Source organism: Mastigoproctus giganteus, chromosome 9 (genome assembly GCF_048544385.1).
Source record: "Mastigoproctus giganteus isolate SK-2022 chromosome 9, ASM4854438v1, whole genome shotgun sequence".
NCBI lineage: Eukaryota > Metazoa > Arthropoda > Arachnida > Uropygi > Thelyphonidae > Mastigoproctus > Mastigoproctus giganteus.
In genome coordinates, this window is record NC_143583.1 from 102,722,630 (window position 1) to 102,743,736 (window position 21,107).

The window sequence follows — 21,107 nt, forward strand, 5'->3', positions numbered from 1 at the left end:
GAGGATTATACCTCACAGATATTAAAGCCTGTAACATGCTAAGAGAGTCGGAATATAAAATGAACCGTTGGTATTGGCATTTACTAATATGATCCAAGGCTAACTCTACAGCGTGCAGTTCTGCAGTAAATATGCTGCATTCAGAGGGAATCTGCTCTGATATAGTCCTGTCTGTAAAGACAGCAGCAGATCCCACATATGATTCTGACCTCGAACCGTCTGTGTAGACTGGCGCGAAGTTGGAATATTCAGTTCGGTGTGCTGAATGAAGCTGCAGGTAGACACATGATGGAGTGTCCGACTTTGCCCAGTTTCTAAGTGACAAGTCGCATGCCGGGACACGAGCATGCCAGGGTGGAAAGAGTTGCTTTGATGTTTGGGCAACCTTGTCTACCTTGATATTAAGTTCATTGAGTAGCCCTTGGAGACAAATACCAAAAGGACGATTGGCAGTCTTATGGGTATTGTACAAGTTTTCCCATCGTGGCTCAAAAACGAAGGGCCACGTAGGATGGTCTGGCAGGGATTTCAGTTTTAAAGCGTACTTTAAAGACAACTGCTTACGTCGAAACGATAACGGTGGTTCGTTTGCTTCGACGTATAAACTCTGGACAGGAGATGTTTGAAATGCTCCAGTAGCGATACGTATAGCCTGATGATGGACAGGATCCAGCCATCGAAGTACACTGTCTCTGGCTGAAGAATATACTTGGGACCCATAATCTAATTTGGATCGCACAAGTGCACGGTAAAGCCGTAGAAGGGTGCATCGGTCTGCACCCCAAGATAAGGAGGAGAGCGAGCGGAGCATATTGAGGGCTCTTGTGCACTTTGTGCGGAGTTGACGAATATGAGTCCCAAGAATTTTGTGTTCGCTGCTACTGGAATAGCATTTTGTCCGAGCCTTAATTCAGGTTCAGGATGAAGATTACGCTTGTGACAAAAGTGTCCGCAAACGGTCTTCTCCGGCGAGAACCTAAGCCATTAGCAAGTGCCCAGGAATTCAGACTATCAATGGCTTTCTGCAGTTGCCTTTCAATAACCCTCATGTTGCACGACTGGCAAAAAATGCTAAAGTCATCAACATAGAGGGCACTGTTTACAGTTGGAGGAAGTTGTTCTGTGATGGAATTTATTTTTATGGCAAAAAGCGTGACACTTAATACTGATCCTTGTGGTACTCCCTCCTCTTGGCTAAAGGAGCAAGAGAGTGAGGGTCCCACACAAACTTGGAACGATCGATTGGCTAAAAAGTTTTGAATAAAAAAGGGCAGATGCCCTCTTAGGCCTAGGCTATGTAAGTCTTTTAAAATGCCAAATCTCCAAGTTGTGTCATACGCTTTCTCCATGTCAAAGAACACCGACACCAAGTGTTCGCGTTTTAGGAAAGCATCCCGGATGGATGCTTCCAATCTAATAAGATGGTCCAAAGTGGACCGGTTCCTTCGGAAGCCGCACTGGATGTTGGAGAGAAGGTCATTTGATTCTAAATACCATATTAAACGAGAATTGACCATTCTCTCCAGGATTTTGCACAAACAGCTAGTCAGAGCAATAGGTCGATAGTTGGTGGTGACTTTTGGATCCTTTCCTGGCTTAGGGAAGGCAAGAACGATTGCCTTTCGCCAGGAGTCCGGAAACTGCCCTTCAGTAAAGATTCTGTTATACAGAAGGAGCAGACAATCCATAGATTTTGGTGAAAGATGTTTAATCATTTCGTAATGGATGCCATCTGGTCCAACAGCACTTGCTTTGGAAAGAGTGAGGGCTCTTTTCAGTTCCCCTATAGTGAACGCCCCGTTGTAGGGATAGAGGCCCTTGGTCTTAAAATTAAGTGCTTGTTTTTCCAGTTTATGTTTCAGGACCAGGAACTCTGGGGAGTACGAGGATGTTGCGGAGATGTTAGAGAATGTTTCCCCAAGAGCATTGGCTATTGCAGCTGGATCTGCAATAGCGCATCCATTATAATCTAGGATTGAAGAAGGGTGGGATGTATATTTCCCCTTCATTTTCCGGATTTTATCCCAGACTACCTTAGAGTTGGTAGACTGGTTAATAGATGATGTAAAACGGATCCACGATTCCTTTTGACTCTGACGACGGATGTAGCGTGCTTTGGCTCATGCACGTTTGAAGGCTATAAGGTTGTTCGTGGTAGGATATCGGCGAAATATCCCCCACGCTTTGTTTTGAGCCTTTTTTGCTGCTGTGCATTGTGAATTCCACCAAGGTTTGGGAAATGGTGGAAACCGGGCTGATGTTTTTATGACAGCATTAGCAGCTGCTTGGACGATGATTTCTGTGATGTACTTAACTGCATCATTGATAGGCTCTTGACTGACTGTGCTAAGATCAAAATTTGCCTGATGTTGGAAGGCAGTCCAGTCAGACTGATCAAACTTCCACCGTGGTAACCTGAAGGGAAGACATGGTCTCCCACTGTGTAACGAGGTTATCACAGGGAAGTGATCGCTTCCGTATGGATTCTCCTCCACTTCCCAAGTGAGTGAAGGGAGTAGAGAAGGGGAGCAGATAGAGAGATCAATGGCAGAAAAAGTACGGGTAGGCATGTGGAAGAAAGTATTTGTTCCAGTATTTAGAAGGGAAAGGTCATTGTCATTTAGCATACGCTCTATGACTCGTCCCCTTCCATTGATGTTGGCACTACCCCACAGGGTGTTATGTCCGTTAAAATCCCCGAGAAGTAAGAAAGGGGGAGGCAGCTGCGTTAGAAGATCATCAAGGTCTGCCTGGGAGATATCATTCCCAGGTGGCAAATAAATGGAGCACACAGTTATTAAAAATCCCACTGAAAGGCGAATTGCAACAGCCTCTATGCTGGTTGTAATTAGCAAGGGCTGCACTGGGGTCTGGTTACCCACAAGGATAGCCACTCCCCCATGTACAGAGCCATCCGCAATTCTATCCTTTCGAAAAAATGTGATGTTGTGCATGGTGGGATCATCATTTGCCTTTAGATATGTCTCCTGCAAGCAAAAGCAAACTGGCCCGTGCTTTTGCAGGAGGGCCTTGATGTCATCAATATTTCGCCGGAATCCACGACAATTCCATTTTAGGAATTTAGCCATTATTTTGGCTTGGTGGGTTCATCAGGCGGCTTCCGAGGTGCTGAGGGCTTACTTTTATCCGTCTTGGATTTATCTTTTTTGGGGAAGAATGGACGCTGTCCCGTGTCCATTTCTTCCTCCGCAAAGAGTTCCAAGACTGAATCTTCGGGTACCTCCTTCTGCTCGACATCCATCTTTTCTTGGGTACTAGGGGGGATTTCCCCTTTCTTATTCTTTTCTTTCATAATTACTTTTGTTACTCGTGGAGCATTAGGAGGTACCGATATAGGAGTGGCAGCTGATTGGTCCTTTTGTGCAGGTTTTTGAGAACTTAAAAGATATCGCGCGATGGGAGTGAAAGACTCCTTTGGAGGAATGGTCATGTCCGTCTGAGTTCCGACGGAACATCTCCCTGCTACCTTCTGGGCGTAGGTAGGTTTGTTGATATTCAGGGGTTTGACCGATTTCCTTGCCTCCTGGTATGATATATTTAGCTCTGCCTTCAGCCGTTGAATTTCTTTTTCTTCTTTCCACCTCTGGCATGCTCGTGAGTAGGCCGGGTGTTCGCCTTCACAGTTAATACAGGTGGGTTTTGCAGCTGAACATGCTGTTGTTTCGTGGTCCTTTGCACCGCATCGAGCGCATGCAAGGACTCCACGGCAGGCCATTTGAGAATGTCCATATTTCTGGCATTTAAAACACCGTAAAGGGTTTGGAACATATGGACGCACTGGACAGTTGATGTAGCTAGCTTTAATCTCATCAGGAGGTTTGGGAGAGTTAAAAGTCAGGATAACACTCCTGGTTTTAACAATTTTTCCATCCCTTCGCGCAGTGATTCTCTTGACGGCAATAACTCCCTGTGGTTTTAATTCGGAGCAGATTTCCTCCTCGGTGACGTCGAGAAGGTCCCACTCCGAAATGACACCTCTCGATGAATTTAGGGTTCTGTGTGGTGTCACAGTTATAGGGATTCCTCCGATTGATGTTGTTCGGAGTAGATGTTCTGATTGCCTGTCATTTTTAGTTTCAATTAAAAGGTCTCCAGAACGAAGCCTTTTAACTGATTTGGGTGAACCTGCTAACCCATCTAACCCTTTTTGAATAAAAAAGGGCGACATTTTACCAATCGGTGTCTCATTGGTAGAATGCATGATTAAGAACCTTGGGACTGGCCCTGATGGTAATTCGGTTCGCTGCCTCTTTGTAGCAATAATGCTATCTGTCTCTCCGTCTCTGTTTTCAGATAGGGACCCGGTTGGGGCCCCTGAAGGAATATATTTATCAGGATTCATAGAGATTTTTATATGGTTCAGTGCCCGGGCTCCCCACCCACCACGGAGCCCAAAGGGACGCCCACTACCCGGCATGCAATAAATGCGCTCGGGAGTGGGACGCCAGGGCTACCCAGACACTATACCCGCACCGCCGCCAGCCTGAATCCTGTCCCTCGGACCATGAGGGTAGGGGCGTGTCATTGACACGGTTGACCCTCGCAGGCGAGCCTACTAGCCGATTGATCCTAGCCGGGCCTTCCAGGACCACCCGTCTTGTCGAAGCAGGGGCCAAAGTGGTGTATTGAAGCTGGGCCCCTCAACCACCAGGATCCCCCTTTCCGAATTTCCACGGGTCGCAGCGCACGGCAAACACGCCGGATTCCATTGATGTAAGCCTGGAACCTGGGCTGTGGGCGTTGGATCCCAGTGATGCTAGTCTGGAAGTCCAGCAGCGTCACTGGGAGGTCCCCTCACCACGTACAGGTGCCCACGTCGAGGGGTGCTTTGAAGCTGAGCAGTATAAAATTAATAATATTGCAATTACAGAAGACTGTTCATTAGAAAAACTTTTGATCTTAAAGACAAGTACAGCCCTTGGAGTTGATGGCATATACTTAGTAATTCTGATGGAGGCAGTCAGAGAATACAATAAGTCAGTAAGATCTTAAGCACATGCACTGAAACTGGAAGATTCCTTTGGACTGAAGAAATGACAATGTATCAGAAATATAAAAGGCAAATTTTAAGAGAAAAGTAGATAACTACAGACCAGTCAGTATGACTTTGATTTTAAGGCAAGTCATGGAGGCAATGATCAAAAATGCAATACAGAGATATTTCAATAGAAACAGTATTCTGAAGGAAACAGCATGGTTTTTTAAAGGGAAAATAATATTAAACTCACCTGGTTAACTATTTTGGTCACTCACGAGCTGTATGCAGGAAATAATTTTAACACTTTTTATTTGGATTTCAGCAAAATATTTGACTGTCTCACATAAGTGGTTACAGTGGGATGAGGTGGAACTTAGAATCACAGGCAAGATCCTTAGATAAACTGAAAGGTAGGAAGGAGGGGTAGAGGGTGATGATTAATGGCCACTCTTCAAATGAGTCGAGTGTTAAAAAGTGGGATTTCTTGAGGATCAATACTGGGATCCCTGTCATTTTTGATTTTCTTAAGGTGGGGGAAGTATGTCAAGATCAAGAGAGTGATTAATGATTGGAACCAAATTATACTCCTTCAGAATAACTTGAACAAGCTTTAAGGATGGTCAGAAACGTGGAAGCTATGTTTTAATGCAGTAAAATGCAAGGTCTTCTTGGGGAATAGCAACCCCAAAATAACTTATACACTTGGTGGGCATTGAATTAAAAAGGGTAAATGGACCTAGGAGTTATAATATGATCAGACATAAAGTTCTCAGAGCAGTGCAGACAAGTGGAAAAGAAAGCCCGTGATGTCTTATGACTGATTTATAGAACATTTTCTTGTAGAGATAGGGAGATCATAATCCCACTTACAGGGGGGGGGGGCTCAAAAAAAAAAATTTGTATTTGCCCAGAGGTAGTTGTGACTAGTCACAAGCCAAAATGACACATTTTTGCCAGCAGTCAGAGGACTTCTATAAAACTAACTAGTTTTATGGAAGTCCTCTGACTATCTTTCAAACCACCAGTCGGCAGCAGAAATCACCTCGTCATCAGCAGCAAAGTGTTTTCCATGAAGAAAGGAGTTTGTGGCAGGAAAGAGGAAGAAATCCAATGGTGCAAGATCAGGGAAATAAGCAGGATGTGGCGATATTTCAACCCCACATTTGTGGGCACACCTCACTGCAGCATGAGGAATGTGCAGGGGCATCATCATGGAGCAGGTGCACATCTTTTGACAGATTTTCCCATTTTTTTTTTTTATAGCAGCATGTAGCTTTATGAGGAGATTGGAATAATATTTTTCCATCACAGAACAGCCCTTTTGAAGGTAATCTGTTAGTATTACAATATGCTGATCTCAAAGAACTAACAACATCACTTTGCAAACACTTGGTTGCACCTTTTGCCATTTTGAGGGGATGATGATTCTGCATGCTTGCATCATTTAGACATTTATTTAGATTTGGGATCGGAGTGGTGGATCCAAGTTTCACCCATGGTAACTAGCTGTGAAATAAACTCTTTCTTTTCCTGGCATATCAACAACATTTCATGTGTACATTGCGCCCTTTCTGTCTGGTAAGAGGTCAAAAGTCTGGGAACCCATCTAGCAGACACTTGATTGATGATGTTCTTCACAGATCCTACACTAATTTTGAGCTCTGTAGCTAGTTCTTTGAAACTAATACAGCAATCTTCCAGGATAAATGCAACACTCTTCTGTAACAGCAATGGCTGTGCATCCTGAGATTTTTTTCATCAAGCACTGAGGTTCTTCCACATTTGAATTGTTTATACCAACGTGCAACAACACTGTAAACTGGGCAGTCATCTCCATTAACAGCAACCTTTTCTTCATTGATTGTTTTGGGTGTTTTTCTTAGAGAAAGAGGAACCGAATCACTGATCTGTATTCCACTTTATCCATTGTGACACTTCACTTCATTGAGCAGCAAAGAAAAAAAATGAATTCCAGATTGAAACCAAAATTTGTACGGTTGCTACAGAGATTTCAAGGTGTCAAACAAACAAAAAAAAAAAATAAATTCACCTTTCTATCACAACTACTTCTGGGTGAATACAAATCTTCCTTGAACCCCCCCCCCTTGAATAAGGCTGCAATATTGTCCAAATATGGAGACTACACCTGAAAAATGACATTAGTTTCTTTAGAGTCCAGAGGTGGCGAGCTACACACCTAGTGAGAGCTGCAAAAGGACAACCACATGAGGAAAGACTACAGTGGGCTATAGAGGTTGGCAATCAGGCACTTTACGGGGTCTCTTTTGTAGTCCATAAGTCTCTGATAGGGGATATTAAAATGAATGAATTCAAAATCTTCATTCATATACGATTCCAAGTAACCATAAATTCAAATTACCATGAAAGGAGTTTAAAATGAACTGTATGAAGTTTTATTGGGGAAATTCAAAGATCATATAAACAGTTACCTATATGAAGAGGGAACACATAGATAGAATTATTTATTATGATTTATTTATTTTATTCTCTTTTTTGTGTTGACTAGTGCAGCAAAAGTTTCATACTTCCTTGCACCATATGGCTATTACTAATACTTAAACTGACATCATCCATTCCCATGCTCGATAGCTTATAGGAAGTTTTCCCAGCAAAAAACTTACTGTATCACATTCTTATTGTAGGCAAGCTCTACCTTTATCATATCATATTACATCATATTCTAGAGCAGTGGTTTTCAACCTTTTTTTAATAATGGCACCCCTAAGTCATTTATTTTATTTTGCGGCACCCCTACTCAATTTTCTGCCTGTTAGATCCGATTCTCTCTCTGTATATATATAATATTAAAAAAATATATATATTATATATGATAGTTATTACAATAATATAATTATAAAATTACATTTCATAATACAAATTATATATATACAGTATATAATAATTTTATTCTTTATATAGAGGTACTAAGTAAACATCAATTATAGATCACCAAAAAATTAAAAAGATACTGTACACCTTTTTTTAATGAAATAAATATATAAATTTTTAAAAAATAATAAGTTTAAGTAACTTAAACCCAAATTATGTGGCACCCCTAGAATGTTGTTACAGCACCCTAAGGTGCTGCCGCACCCCGGTTGAAAACCACTGTTCTAGAGCAAGTGCTAAATACCCAATACATAATGATGTATAATTAACTTATTTTTTTTTTTCTATAAATTACGAGAATCTTGCTAGGTGGCAGACTTTACAGGTAGCTTTTAAAATTAACTTAACTTCTTGCTGGGGAATAAGTATATTTAAATATGAATTCCCATGCACTCTTTTTTCAACAATAATTAAGTGAAAACAAATTACATTAAAAAAATAACTATCTCACCTGAAACACTGGTTACACTTGTCTAGAAACATATTGCCATGAAGTTCGGATAACATTTCAGGAGGGAAGCCTGATCGTAAATGCAAACCATCTACATTTTGAGTAACCACATAATGCACATATCCTGCCTTAATAAGTGCAATAAGTGCCATGTGAGTATAAGTTGGCACTGCTTCCTCAAAGGAGGTACTGATTTTAGGTTTCTCTCCTTGTTTTTCCAATGTCCACACACCTTTTGGTCCTCTAAAAAGTAAAGTAACACTTATTATTTGAGAAAGAAATAATGTTAGTTAAAGTACATTTTTAATTAAGAAATGTATTTTGATAATATAATATATATATTTTTTTATTTGTCTAGCCTGAAAATTTCAATGAAATGACTGAAGTCTTTTTTGGTGTTGATAACCAGTTTATTATTATTATTAGCTATATGATGCAAGGAAGCTTGAGGCTTATCCTGCACCAGCCAAAAAAAAAAAAAAAAAAAAAAAAAATCCTGAGTTACCCTGAGAGAGAGAGAGAGAGAGAGAGAGAGAGAGAGAGAGAGAGAGAGAGAGAGAGAGAGAGAGAGAGAGAGAGAGAGAGAATTACCAAGAAAGAGAAGAATAATTGATATCCGGCTCAGGACCCTGGGTGTGCCAAGCTCAACTCACCAGGTGTGAGCCCCTGGGGTTGTGGTATTCATAACCAGTTATGAACACCAATACCAATAACATAAAAGCAAAAACAAACCAAGAAAAATTTTAAATATATTTTTTCATGTTGGAAAAATGTCTTGAGATAAGTCAAAATGTTACTACGTCCAATTCTGCTTGGATATAACAGGAAAGAGATTATATCGGTGATTCCCAATTTGTGTCCCAACTCAAACAGGAATCAATGTGATTTGCTAAGGGTTGTAAAAATATCTGCACACCTTTTAGTGTGTGGATATTTTTGTAAATGCAAACCACCTACATTCTGAGTAACTACATAATGCACATCTTGCCTTAATAAGTGTAATTAGTGCCATGTGGGTATAAGTTGGCACCACTTCCTCAAAAGAGGTACTGATCTTAGGTTTTTCTCCTTGCTTTTCCAATGTACTCTCTCTCTGTCTTCTGAAAATTAAAGTAATAAGAGAGAAGTCAAAATGTTACTGTGAACAATTCTGTTTAGATACAACAGGAGGAATTTTATCAGTGATTCCCAATCTATGCATCCAATGCAAACATAGCAAAATATTTAGCAGTATATTCTAGCATATACTGCTGACCAGTCTTATATGGAACAAAAATTATATACATTTTACATAAATATAATTTAAGCTCCTAGACTAATTAAAGAAATGAATTTATACACTGTAGTAGAACAGTTTTGTTCCTTTTTTGCTAGTCTAAACATGTGAAAATATGCAATTTTCTTTTTAATTTTTTTTTTTTTTAATGCAACACGCTGCACCATCAATGAGCTACTTTCAAATAAGAGTATACTGATATTTATTTAAAAAGGTGTCCATATTCTAATAACTATTTCAGATATACCGCCACCTCATCACTTGGTATGGGCTTTCTTCATATTTTCATTGGAGGAATTTCATTTGAGAACTACTGTATATTCTGGCATATACAGCAGACACCCTCTTGACTGACTGACTGACCTGCCAAATTTCCCACTTTAAAATACAGTCCATCTGATACCCATAGTATCAGTATATAATATTCGTTGGAAAATGAAATTATGAACAATGCAGAAATCATGATGGAAACAGATGGAGATCTAAATATGAAGAAGAAGAACCAAATTAAATCCAGGACCAAAAATTTCTTATGCAGACCAAAAACTCATTATATATAGCTTTACATTATATAGAATGAATTCTTGATTCAACAGTTAGTGATGTGACCTTTATAAAAGAAAAGGGAGAGGGGCTCTACTGTAAACCATCACATTTCATCATCTAAATAGATAGTATAAACTAGAGCTATGATGCTCAATACAGTTTATGTTGATTTCAATATCTAGAAGAATAAGAGAAATTTACCTCAATATGATACTCCAGAAATTAAAATGAATATAACATTAACACAAAATGATTACAGTAAAAAATAAATTGAAATCAATTAAAAAATCATTGAACATAATTAAAAAACAATTAAAAATTAATTTTTAAAAAAGGTTTAACGTAAATTTTGAAAAACAATTGATTATTGTGTTCAATTGATTTTTTAATTGTTTTCAATTTATTTTTTACTGTAATCATTTTGTGTTAATGTTATATTCATTTTAATTTCAGGTTTATACTATCAAATTCATATTTTAAACTCTTGTTGACTATATCATTCATTTGCTTCCTCTTCAGGCATAACCTATCGATACACACAATTATGGGAGATTTTTTGAACATTCTGGTGCAAAATTACATCAGATTAACAAAAGGTCAAATCTACTTGGAACTGAATTTATAGCATATGATACAGAAAACACACAAGGAAAAAAGCATTTTAAAACTCCACTTAATGAAATGGTAGATGTTATATATGCAAGCCAGTTTTATGCTTTACAGTTTATTTAATAAAATATTTATGTACTATATACTGGTCAAAACAATTAGGGGATCACTGCACATTGATCCTCCAATTGAACAGTTTACCATATCAGTATCCAATGTCACTATGATAACAGCACAAGCTTACAGACTGATATGCACGTGTAAATTACTAAGTTTTCCAACAAATACATCATGAAATCATTCAGATTCAGGTGTGCAACCATTTCATTACATACTCAGCTATATTGTAGATGTATCTCATTTGTGGACTACGGTTTCAAAAGACACTAATTCTCAGTTATCATAGGGAAGCATCTCAAAATGCATTTGCCCGAGTCTCCTGTGTGGAGAGTCATTAACAGAGACTAGAGTTGAGACAGTCATAACACCATGTTGCAGGGTACAAACACAAAACATCATGGTCAGGTTGTTGAATCGTTCTAAAAGACTCAGATTGTTCATAGATGTCCATGTCAGAGCTGTAGACCAACAACACTAAGGCAAGATTGCTATCTCTCTCTCTCTCTTCCCCCCTTGCCTGTTGCAGTTGACAGTCAAATGCATGAGTAGCCACCCAGCTACTCGGACACTCTGCAGCAACAACAGGGACACAGGTGTCAACCCAAACCAAATACCGTAAACACACATGGACTTTAAGCAAAAAAAGACCTACAGTGTGTAGTCCATTAACACATTTGCTGCCATATATACTTGAGAGGCTCATTCAATGTGCTGTAATTTTCAGAATGTTGAGAAATAACAACATTCTGAAATCCTTGACATTGCAAAAGTTTGTAAATAATGGTTGAAAAGTAAAAGTCTAGAATTCATAGCTAAAAGCAAAAACTTACTTTTTGGGTTGAGCACTGTAAATCAGAACAAAACTCAATTTTATTGAAAGTTTATTCCGCATTAGTTTATACATAAACTAACTTGAGGTCCTTGAGGTTGACACAGACATTCTCTCAGATATGCCAGACAAACTGTACTTGCTACCTGGGAGTCTAAAACGCTGATGGAACTGATATTCGGGTGACACTCAAGTCAAGTGGACCCAATTTCGCCGAAGTCTGGACGGTCTGTGACAGCCAAATCCTCTGCTTGCACCTTCACAATTGTGGGACTATTAGTAATCCTGGGTATAACCTACATGCACAAGTACATGGTGGGTAACCACCCAGGTGTGAACCAACGTAAGCAGGGGTTGAGGTGTGGCACCCACACCACATGGAGGTACGCCGCCCCTCTATGTTACCAGGCAGTACTAGGTGGTAGATGACTCTCATCAACGGCACTTCCGTAGCCAGGTGGGAAGGAGCAGCAGTGCGTAGCACACGCTTCTTGATTAGACCGGGGTTCGAGCCCGTCGCCACCAAATACAGAGGATGTGGAAAGGTCAGGATATGACCACCGCATATCCCGGAGCAATATGGCCTTAGTTGCTAATGCTCCTAAAAAAACCAAACAAACAAACTCTCATCAACTGGTGAAATACCACCACTTTGCTTATTGGAGGCTTGAAGTGGTGGAACCCATGTTTAGTCTCTAGAGCTAAGTTTCGGTCAACCCTTCCCTATCTCTTCCACCATGTAATATGATTGAAGACCTTTGAGGTTATGATTATTGTCGTGGCGAGATCCAATATTCCTTACATTTCGAGGGTACAGCTCTAAACCGGTGTTCGCACGCCGGCCGCTAGTTAGTACACCGGACCAAACCTATTGGTAACTCTCCAGGAGGTTTCCGGATCAGCTAGTGTATAATCTTGCTACCTCTACTCTGCCAGATAGTGACTGGAGGGAGTCCGAGTAGTGTGTATGCAGGGAGCATTGTCAAGGCCACGTTATGTCAAGGATCTAGGTATATTCTTATCACATGTACGCCATATCCAAAAATTTCATTACTTCATACAGCATGTCCCACCCACTTTTTCTTACTATTGAATACACCATGAATTGTCAAACTAATAGAGAAAGCTTATCTGCGAAAAGATCTAAACCTCCCAAGGACTTCCTAATTCATTTCACAAATATACGTGGTCTCAATTCTAATCTCAACGATGTCTATTTCCACTTGCAGTCTGCCAAACCCCATGTACTTTTTCAACTACTGCTCACCTCAGATGCCCAAATTATTCGCTGTATGATTCCTTTCGCCTCAAAGGTGGTACTTGTGCATATGTCTGTTCTGATATTCCCTGTCAGAGACTTGGCAATTTGGAGTCTCCTCTCTTTGATCTTCTCTGGCTTAAAATCTCTCTACCTCATTGTGTCAAATTCATCTGTTGTCTCTACCGTTCTCCCAACTCCACTAATTACTTGGAGCTCTTTGCTTTCCTTTCTTTGCAACTTGACTTTCTCCAGTCCAACTTTCCTAACAATGAGGTAATTTTCCTTGGTGATTTTAATGTTCACAACTCCAGCTGGCTTCCGTTTTCTAGTCACACCGACCCAACAGGTTGAGATGCTGAGGCTTTTGCAATTACTAATGACCTAGCACAGATTGTTCATTTACCTACGAGAATACCGGAAAATCCTAATCATACAGCCAATACGCTTGATCTTTTTCTCACAAACAACCCTTCTAAGTATACGGTCAAAGTGAGAGGTCCTTTAGGTACTTCAGATCACAACTTGGTGATTGTCTCTTCTCCAATGGAACCTTTATCTCATGGCTATTCCCAACCTCGTGTTGGTTGGCATTACAAGAATGCAAAATGGGATGACCTGCGAGACTTCTTTTCTTCTTTTCCTTGGTCAGATTACTGTTTCAAAACTTCTGATGTCAACGTTTGCTCAGATCGTGTCAGTGAAATTATTCTTGCAGGAATGGAATCCTTTTTCCCACACTCCACTTTAAAATCTCGTCCTTTATCTAAACCTTGGTTTTCCAATAAATGTGCTAAGGCTGTCCAAGAGAAGAATGTTGCATACCGTAATTGGCTTGTTTCTAATTCTTCAGTTTCATTTTCTGCCTACACCAAAGCTCGCAACAATTGTAAAGCAGTCATTAATCAGTCCAAACTAGAGTTTGAACAGGCTAAGAGTAGAAAACTTGCTTCTTGCCCTAATGGTAGCCGAGCATTCTGGTCTCTTGCCAAAGCTATTGGCCGCAACTTTTGCCCATCTCCGCTCCCACCTCTGTCCAAACCAGATGGTTCTGTTGTCACTTCAGCCAAGGATAAAGCTGACCTGCTAGCATCCCATTTTCCTTCCAGCTCGTATTAATGATCTTGGTAAAACACCTCCCACCATTCCCAACACGCTCCATTCAATGCCTCCTGTAGTCTTCCGTCAAAAGGATATCAGAAGGATTTTGATGAATCTTGATGCTAAGAAAGCTCCAGGTCCTGATGGAATTTCTCCACTTGTTCTCAAAACCTGTGCTCCTGAACTTACTCCTATTCTTTGTCGCCTTTTTTCACTTTCTTATTCCAAAGGTGTTTTTCCTTCTGCTTAGAAATTTGTTCATATCCAGCCAGTTCCTAAAAAGAGTGACAAATCCCTCCCATCCAATTATCGTCCAATTGCAATTACTTCTACTCTTTCTAAAGTAATGGAGAAATCAATTAACCGCCAACTCTTAAACTACCTAGAAACCTTCCATCTGATCAACGATCGCCAGTATGGATTCCATCAGTGTCGATCCACTGGTGATATTCTGGCTTATGTTACCCATTTATGGACTAATTCAATGGAAAGGTTTGGCGAAACACAAGCAGTTGCTCTTGACATCTCAAAGGCTTTTGATCGTGTTTGGCATAAAGGTCTTCTAAACATGCTTCCATCTTATGGTTTGCCAACTGTTTTTAGTTATTGGTTATCCAGTTTTCTCTCTGATCGCTCACTGAGGGTGATGGTAGATGGCTCTCTGTCTTCTAACTTCTCCACTAATGCCGTTGTCCCCCCAAGGTTCAGCTCTTTCCCCCACTCTTTTCCTCTTGTATATCAATGACCTTCTTCCATTGACTGGAAATCCTATCCATAGTTTTGCCGATGATAGCACATTGCATTCAACTTTCCATTTTGAGAAACCTTGTCCTGCTCAATCAGTTTCAACTTCTCGAAAATCTGCTACCAATTCCTTAAATGCCGACCTTCAGGTAATTCTCCAGTGGGGCAAAGACAACTTAGTTGATTTCAACCCTTCTAAAACTCAGTCTTGTCTTATATCTCACAAAAAGGATTCTTCTGCTCCTATGCTTATCTTTAGTGACATTCCGATTTCTAGGCAAAATGATATATCTCTTTTGGGGATTACCCTGACTTCTAATCTCTCTTGCCACAAGCACATTACAAATATTGCTTCTTCTGCATCTAAAAAACTTGGTTTTCTCTTTCGTTCTTGGTGTTACTTTTCTTCCAAACAGCTGCTCACTCTGTATAAATCGCAAATCCGCCCTGCCATGGAATATTGTTCCCATATCTGGGGTGGTGCCCCCAAAACCTCTCTCAGGCTTCTTGATTCCATTCAGAAGAGGGCAGTTAGGTTAATTAATGATTCGTCTCTAACAGAGTCTCTCCACTCGCTTTCTCATAGACGCACTGTTCCTCTTCTACAGATACTTCCATGGGCACTGTTCTTCTGAATTGGCTTCTATAATTAACTAAATTAAACTAACAAACTAAATGAATATTTTGCATCGACATTCACACATGAGGAGTTATTCAGCAAGGGGAATGCCAGAGGTGTATTCAACTCTAGCAGTAAGCTACAGAATCTTGAAATAACTGGGAGTAAAGTGGAGGAGAAACTGTTGAAGATAAACACACGAAAGGCACCCGGGGTGGATGGGATCTATCCAGTTATATTAAAGGAGGCACCAAAGGAAGTAAGCAAACCCTTAGCCATAATTATTAGAGCTTCCTTGGACTCAGGGGAGGTACCCATAGACTGGAAATGTGCAAATGTGACCCCAATTCACAAAGGAAGATCAAAGGCTGACACAAATAATTATAGACCTGTGAGCTTAACTTCTGTTCCAGGAAAATTAATGGAGGCACTGGTTAAAGAAGCACTGCAAGATCATTTAGACAAGACTTCAGTTATAGCTCAGACACAGCATGGTTTTGTTAAGGGGAAGTCTTGCCTGACCAACTTGATTGGATACTATGATGCAGTCACAAAAGAACTGGATGCAGGGAATAACTTTGATATTATATACTTGGATCTTAGAAAGACTTTTGATACTGTTGCACATGGAAGACTGCTACACAAATTGGAGCAGTGTGACATTGGAGGCAAATTGCTGCTATGGATAAAGGGGTGGTTGAGGGGGAGAAGACAGAGAGTGGTAATCAATGGACACTGCTCATCGTGGACTAATGTTATTAGTGGAGTCCCTCAGGGCTCAGTGTTGGGTCCATTATTGTTTTCTGTATTTATAAATGATATTGATGATGGTATATCAAGCTTAATGTCCAAGTTTGGAGACGATACAAAGGTTGGCAGGGTTGTCAAGGACACTACTGACACTATGCTGCTGCAACAGGATCTGGAAAGGTTGAGCAGATGGGCTGAGAGGTGGCAAATGAAGTTTAACATTGACAAATGTAAAGTACTACACATGGGAAACAGCAACCACAGAGCAACGTATCAACTCTGTGGTACTACACTGACAGTGGTAGAGAATGAAAGGGACTTGGGGGTGGTTGTGCAGGCAGATATGAAGTTCTCTGAGCAGTGCAGACGGGCTGCAAGAGTAGCTCATGGAGTATTGTCAATGATATACAGGAATTTTTCCAGCAGGGATAAGGAGGTGATTATTCCATTGCATAAGGCAATGGTCAGGCCACACCTAGAGTACTGTATACAGGTCTGGAGGCCTCATTTCAAGAAGGATGTAGAGCTGCTGGAACGAGTACAGAGAAGGGCAACAAGATTAGTGAATGGAACAAAGGCGTGCTCTTACGAAGAAAGGCTTAAGTTTTGCAAATTACAGTGTCTGGAGACTAGGCACCAGCGAGGTGATCTGATAGAGGTGTATAAAGCCTTGAATGGTTTAAGCATGCTCAATGCTGATGGGATTCTTCCTCTAGCTCAGAAAAATCACCTGAGAGGGCATAAATTCAAATTGAGGAAAGACAGATGTAGGATAGACGTGCGGAAATTTGCCTTTAGCCAGCGGGTGGTTGGTTGGTGGAACAGACTTCCATCCCTTGTGGTGGAGGTTGATAGCCTAAATAAGTTTAAGGCTCAGCTGGACAGGTATTTTGAACGAACAGAGGGGTGAAGTGGAAGTGGGTTTTTTTTTTTTTTGGCTGATGCTGCATAAGCTTGCTTTCTTGCATCAAATGCCTCTACTAATGCTAATGCTAATTCCCGCTCTCTTTCAAAACAGTTCGAACACGTGCCGCCACCTGCCAACATCCATTTACTGTCCAACTTCAAACCCACAGAACCAACTTTTCATCTTCCTCATTTATTCATTCAACTGCCGTTTTCTGGAACAACCTTCCTTCATACGTATTTCCTGAAAATTACAATCTACAGAAGTTCAAGTCCAATGTCAACAAATATCTTCTTTTGTCTTCTCAACCTCCAACCCAAGCACGGTACTAAGTACTATAGGTTCTAATACCTCGCGTGTTTGGGGTTCACATAAAAAAAAAAAAAAAAACTTGTGTGAAGGTTAGTTTATGTATAACCTAACCTCCACACAAGCAATAAACAAAAAAAAAAAATGTGTACCAAGCTATAAACAAAAACAAATTGTTGATGCTAATAGTTAAATTGGTGTGCCAATGGAATCGAGCAATTCATTTCATGTGCCTTTACTTTTACAACACTCATACACTGTAGTGACTGCATTAAGGCACATCACTTAGGTTAATTTTGAACTTATGTGCACTGATACAGCAAATGCGTTAAGTGCCTGACATCATAGGGCCAGAGGAATGTGAGCACTTGAACATCATAATTGGACTGCTGAGGAATGGCACTCTTCATATCAGGGTACAAGCTGCATTCAAAATTTTCTTGATTTCTAGTGTTGTGTGAAAGAGGACCAGATCCAAAACAAGGAACACAATTGGTTTGGTGGAGATAGACTGATGGTATGGGATGGCTTTAGTCACTGTGCTTGTACAGAGATCCTCACGGCATGCAGGTATAGGAATGAGATCCTGTGACCCATGGACGTTCCAGATATTGACTGGAATTTGTGCGTTGGTCACTCGCATGCTACCAAGACTTTTGTGGATTTATTGGTAGGTTGTTTTCTAAAGCAACATGTTCGAGGGACAACAACTAGAGGGAATAATACCCTTGATCTGACTATCAGCAGTGATGATTCATGCATTAGGAATTTGCAGATAAAGGAACCACTAGGTGACAGTGATCACAGTCTTCTACTGATGTGGGATTTACTTAAAGATATAACTACCATCAAGGGTAAAGGGAAGGTTTTTGTTTTGTACATGTGACTATAGTGGTCTCACACGGTTTTTAAATTCTATACAGTGGAATCAACTGATGATGTTAAAAACAGCGAATTCTAAATGGGAAGCCTTCAAGGAATTAATCTTGGAAGCTACTAGGCATATCATATCAACTAAGAAATACTGTTCAAGATTCTGACCTAAATGGATGTCAGATGAACTAATGAGGCTCATGACAGAGAAGAAAAATGTGTGGGATGCATATAAATTATCAGGTGACATAGAAGCCTATGGCAGATATAAGCTAGTCTGTAATCATATCACAAAGATAAGCCAAGTGAAGGCTGATAAGCCACGAGAAATCCTTGGCAAAGGATACAAAGAAAAACAACAAAGACTTCTTTATTTATGTAAACTCTAGAAGGAAGGGGATGAATCAGATTGGTCCACTTGATGTTGGCAGTTTGACTGTTGATAATCCTGCTCAGATAGCTAACAAACTGAATGGGTATTTTGCATCTACATTCACACATGAAGAATTCTGTAAGGAAAGGGAGGACAGAAGTTTACTGAACTCTAACAGAGAGCTAAATGATTCTGTAATAACAGAGAGCAAAGTGGAGGAGAAATCATTGAAGTTAAACATAAAAAAAGGCACCTGATGCAGATGGAATCTATTCAGTTATATTTAAGGAGGCAACGAGGGAAGCAAGCAAATCCTTAGCCATAATTATGAGAGGATTGTTAGATTCAGGGGAGGTCCCTATGGACTGAAATGTATCCCCAATTCACAAAGGGGGTTCAAAAGGTGACACAAATAATTATAGACCAGTTTGTTTAACTTCGTTTCCAGGGAAAATAATGGAGTCACTTGTTAAAGAAGCGATGCAGGATCATCTAGGCTCACCCTGTAATAGTTCAGAAACAGCATGGGTTTGTTAAGGAGAAGCCTTGTCTGACCAATTTGATTGGATACTATGATACGGTCACAAAGCAATTGGATGCAAAAAATAATTTTGATATCATATACTTGAATTTCAGGAAAGCTTTTGATACTGTTGCACGTGGAAGACTGCCATACAAATTGGAGCAGTATGGCATTAAGGGCAAGTTGCTGCAATAGATAAAGGGATGGTTGAGTGGGAGACAACAGAGAGTGGTAATAAATGCACACTGCTCTACATGGACTAATGTTATTAGTAGAGTCCCCCAGGGTTCGGTGCTGGGCCCATTGTTGTTTTGTGTATTTATCAATGATATCGATGAAGGTATATCAGGCTTATGTTGAAGTTTGCACATAATACAAAGGTTGGCAGTGTTGTTAATGACAGTAAAGACAGTATGCTACTGCAACAGGATCTAGAAATGTTAGGCTGATGGGCTGAGAAGTGGCAACTGAAGTTTAACATTGACAAATGCAAAGTACTGCATATGGGTAGCAGTAACCCAAGAGAAACATACCAACTGTGGTACTACACTCTGAATGGGGGGGTGAGAAAGAGACCTGGGGGTAATTGTGCAGATGGACATGAAGTTCTCTTAGCAGTGCAGATGCACTGCCAGCAGGTCAATGAGCTTTGTCAATGATATATAGGAATTTTGCTAACAGCAACAAGGTGGTGATTATACCTTTGTATAAGGCAGTACAGGCCACACTTTGAGTACTGCATAGAGGTCTGGAGGCCTCATTTTAGGAAGGATGTAGAGTTGCTAGAACGACTACAGAGAAGGGAAACGAGATTGGTGAGAGGAAGGGGTGCTCATACCAAGAGAGGCTTAAATTCTGCAAGTTGCAGCATCTGGAGACTAGGCACCTGCGAGATGATCTGATTGAGGTGTACAAGACCTTGAATGGTTTTCAATGCTGATGGGATACTTCTGCTTGCTCAGATTAAGAACCTGAGAGGGCATAGATTCAAATTGAGGAAAGACAGTAAAGTGGGTAATTGTGCAGAAGTTTTCCTTTAGCCAGCGGGTAGTTGATTGCTGGAACAGACTGTTGTTATGGAAGTTGATAGCTTAAATAAATTTAAAGCCGAACTGGACAAACACTTGGAGTGACCAGATTGGTGAAATGGGAAGGTTTTTTTTAGCTGATGCTGTATAAGCTTGCTTTCTTGCATCATATGCTCCAACTAATGCTATTTCATTTTCGTGAAAATGAAATAGCATTAGTTGGAGCATATTTCATTTTCTACTATTTCATTTTCTACTATTTCATTTTCTACTATTCTGAATGGTACTACATTCGGGGTAGTGGAAAACGAAAAGGACTGGGGGAGAGGGTATTGTGCAGGAGGTGATTATCCCATTATACAGGGCAAGAGTTAGGCTACATCTTGAGTAATGCATGCTTCTTGATGCTTCATCTTAAGAAGTATGTAGATCTGCTGGAACAGGTACAGAAAAGAGCAACTAGATTGGTGAAGGGAAAAAAAACAGTGGTCTAAAAAGGCTTTGGTTCTGCAAACTGCAACATGTGGAGAATAGACACTTGTGAGATTTGACTGAGGTGTTCAATGCCTTGGGTGGATTGAGTAAGCTCCATGACAGCATTCTTCCTCTTGCTCAGACTACACACATGAGGGGAGGCATAAATTCAATTTGAGGAAGGATAGTTACAGGATAGATGTGCAGAAATTTGCCTTCAGTCAGCACATGGTTGATTACTGGAACAAGCTTCCATCTGTTGTTGTGAAAGTGGGTTCCTCCTTGAATGAGTTCAAGGAGGAACTGGACAAGTTCTTAGAGAGGTATGGATGGGTGGTGTGTAGTTTTTTTTTGGGTGATGCTCCGTGTTTTAAAATAATTTTGTTTTGGTAATTTCATTATTTTATT

At 40.3% G+C, this 21,107-nt stretch overlaps 1 protein-coding gene across 1 annotated transcript in view; it reads right to left on the minus strand.

The window, feature by feature from the left end:
- The window catches only part of Sirt6 (sirtuin 6), a 105,642-nt gene that overhangs the window by 37,218 nt on the left and 47,317 nt on the right, over positions 1-21,107 (minus strand). Inside the window, exon 3 of the mRNA XM_090380750.1 lies at positions 8,361-8,603. Coding sequence (XP_090236876.1) covers positions 8,361-8,603 — 243 coding nt within the window. The remainder of the gene's footprint in view (positions 1-8,360; positions 8,604-21,107) is intronic.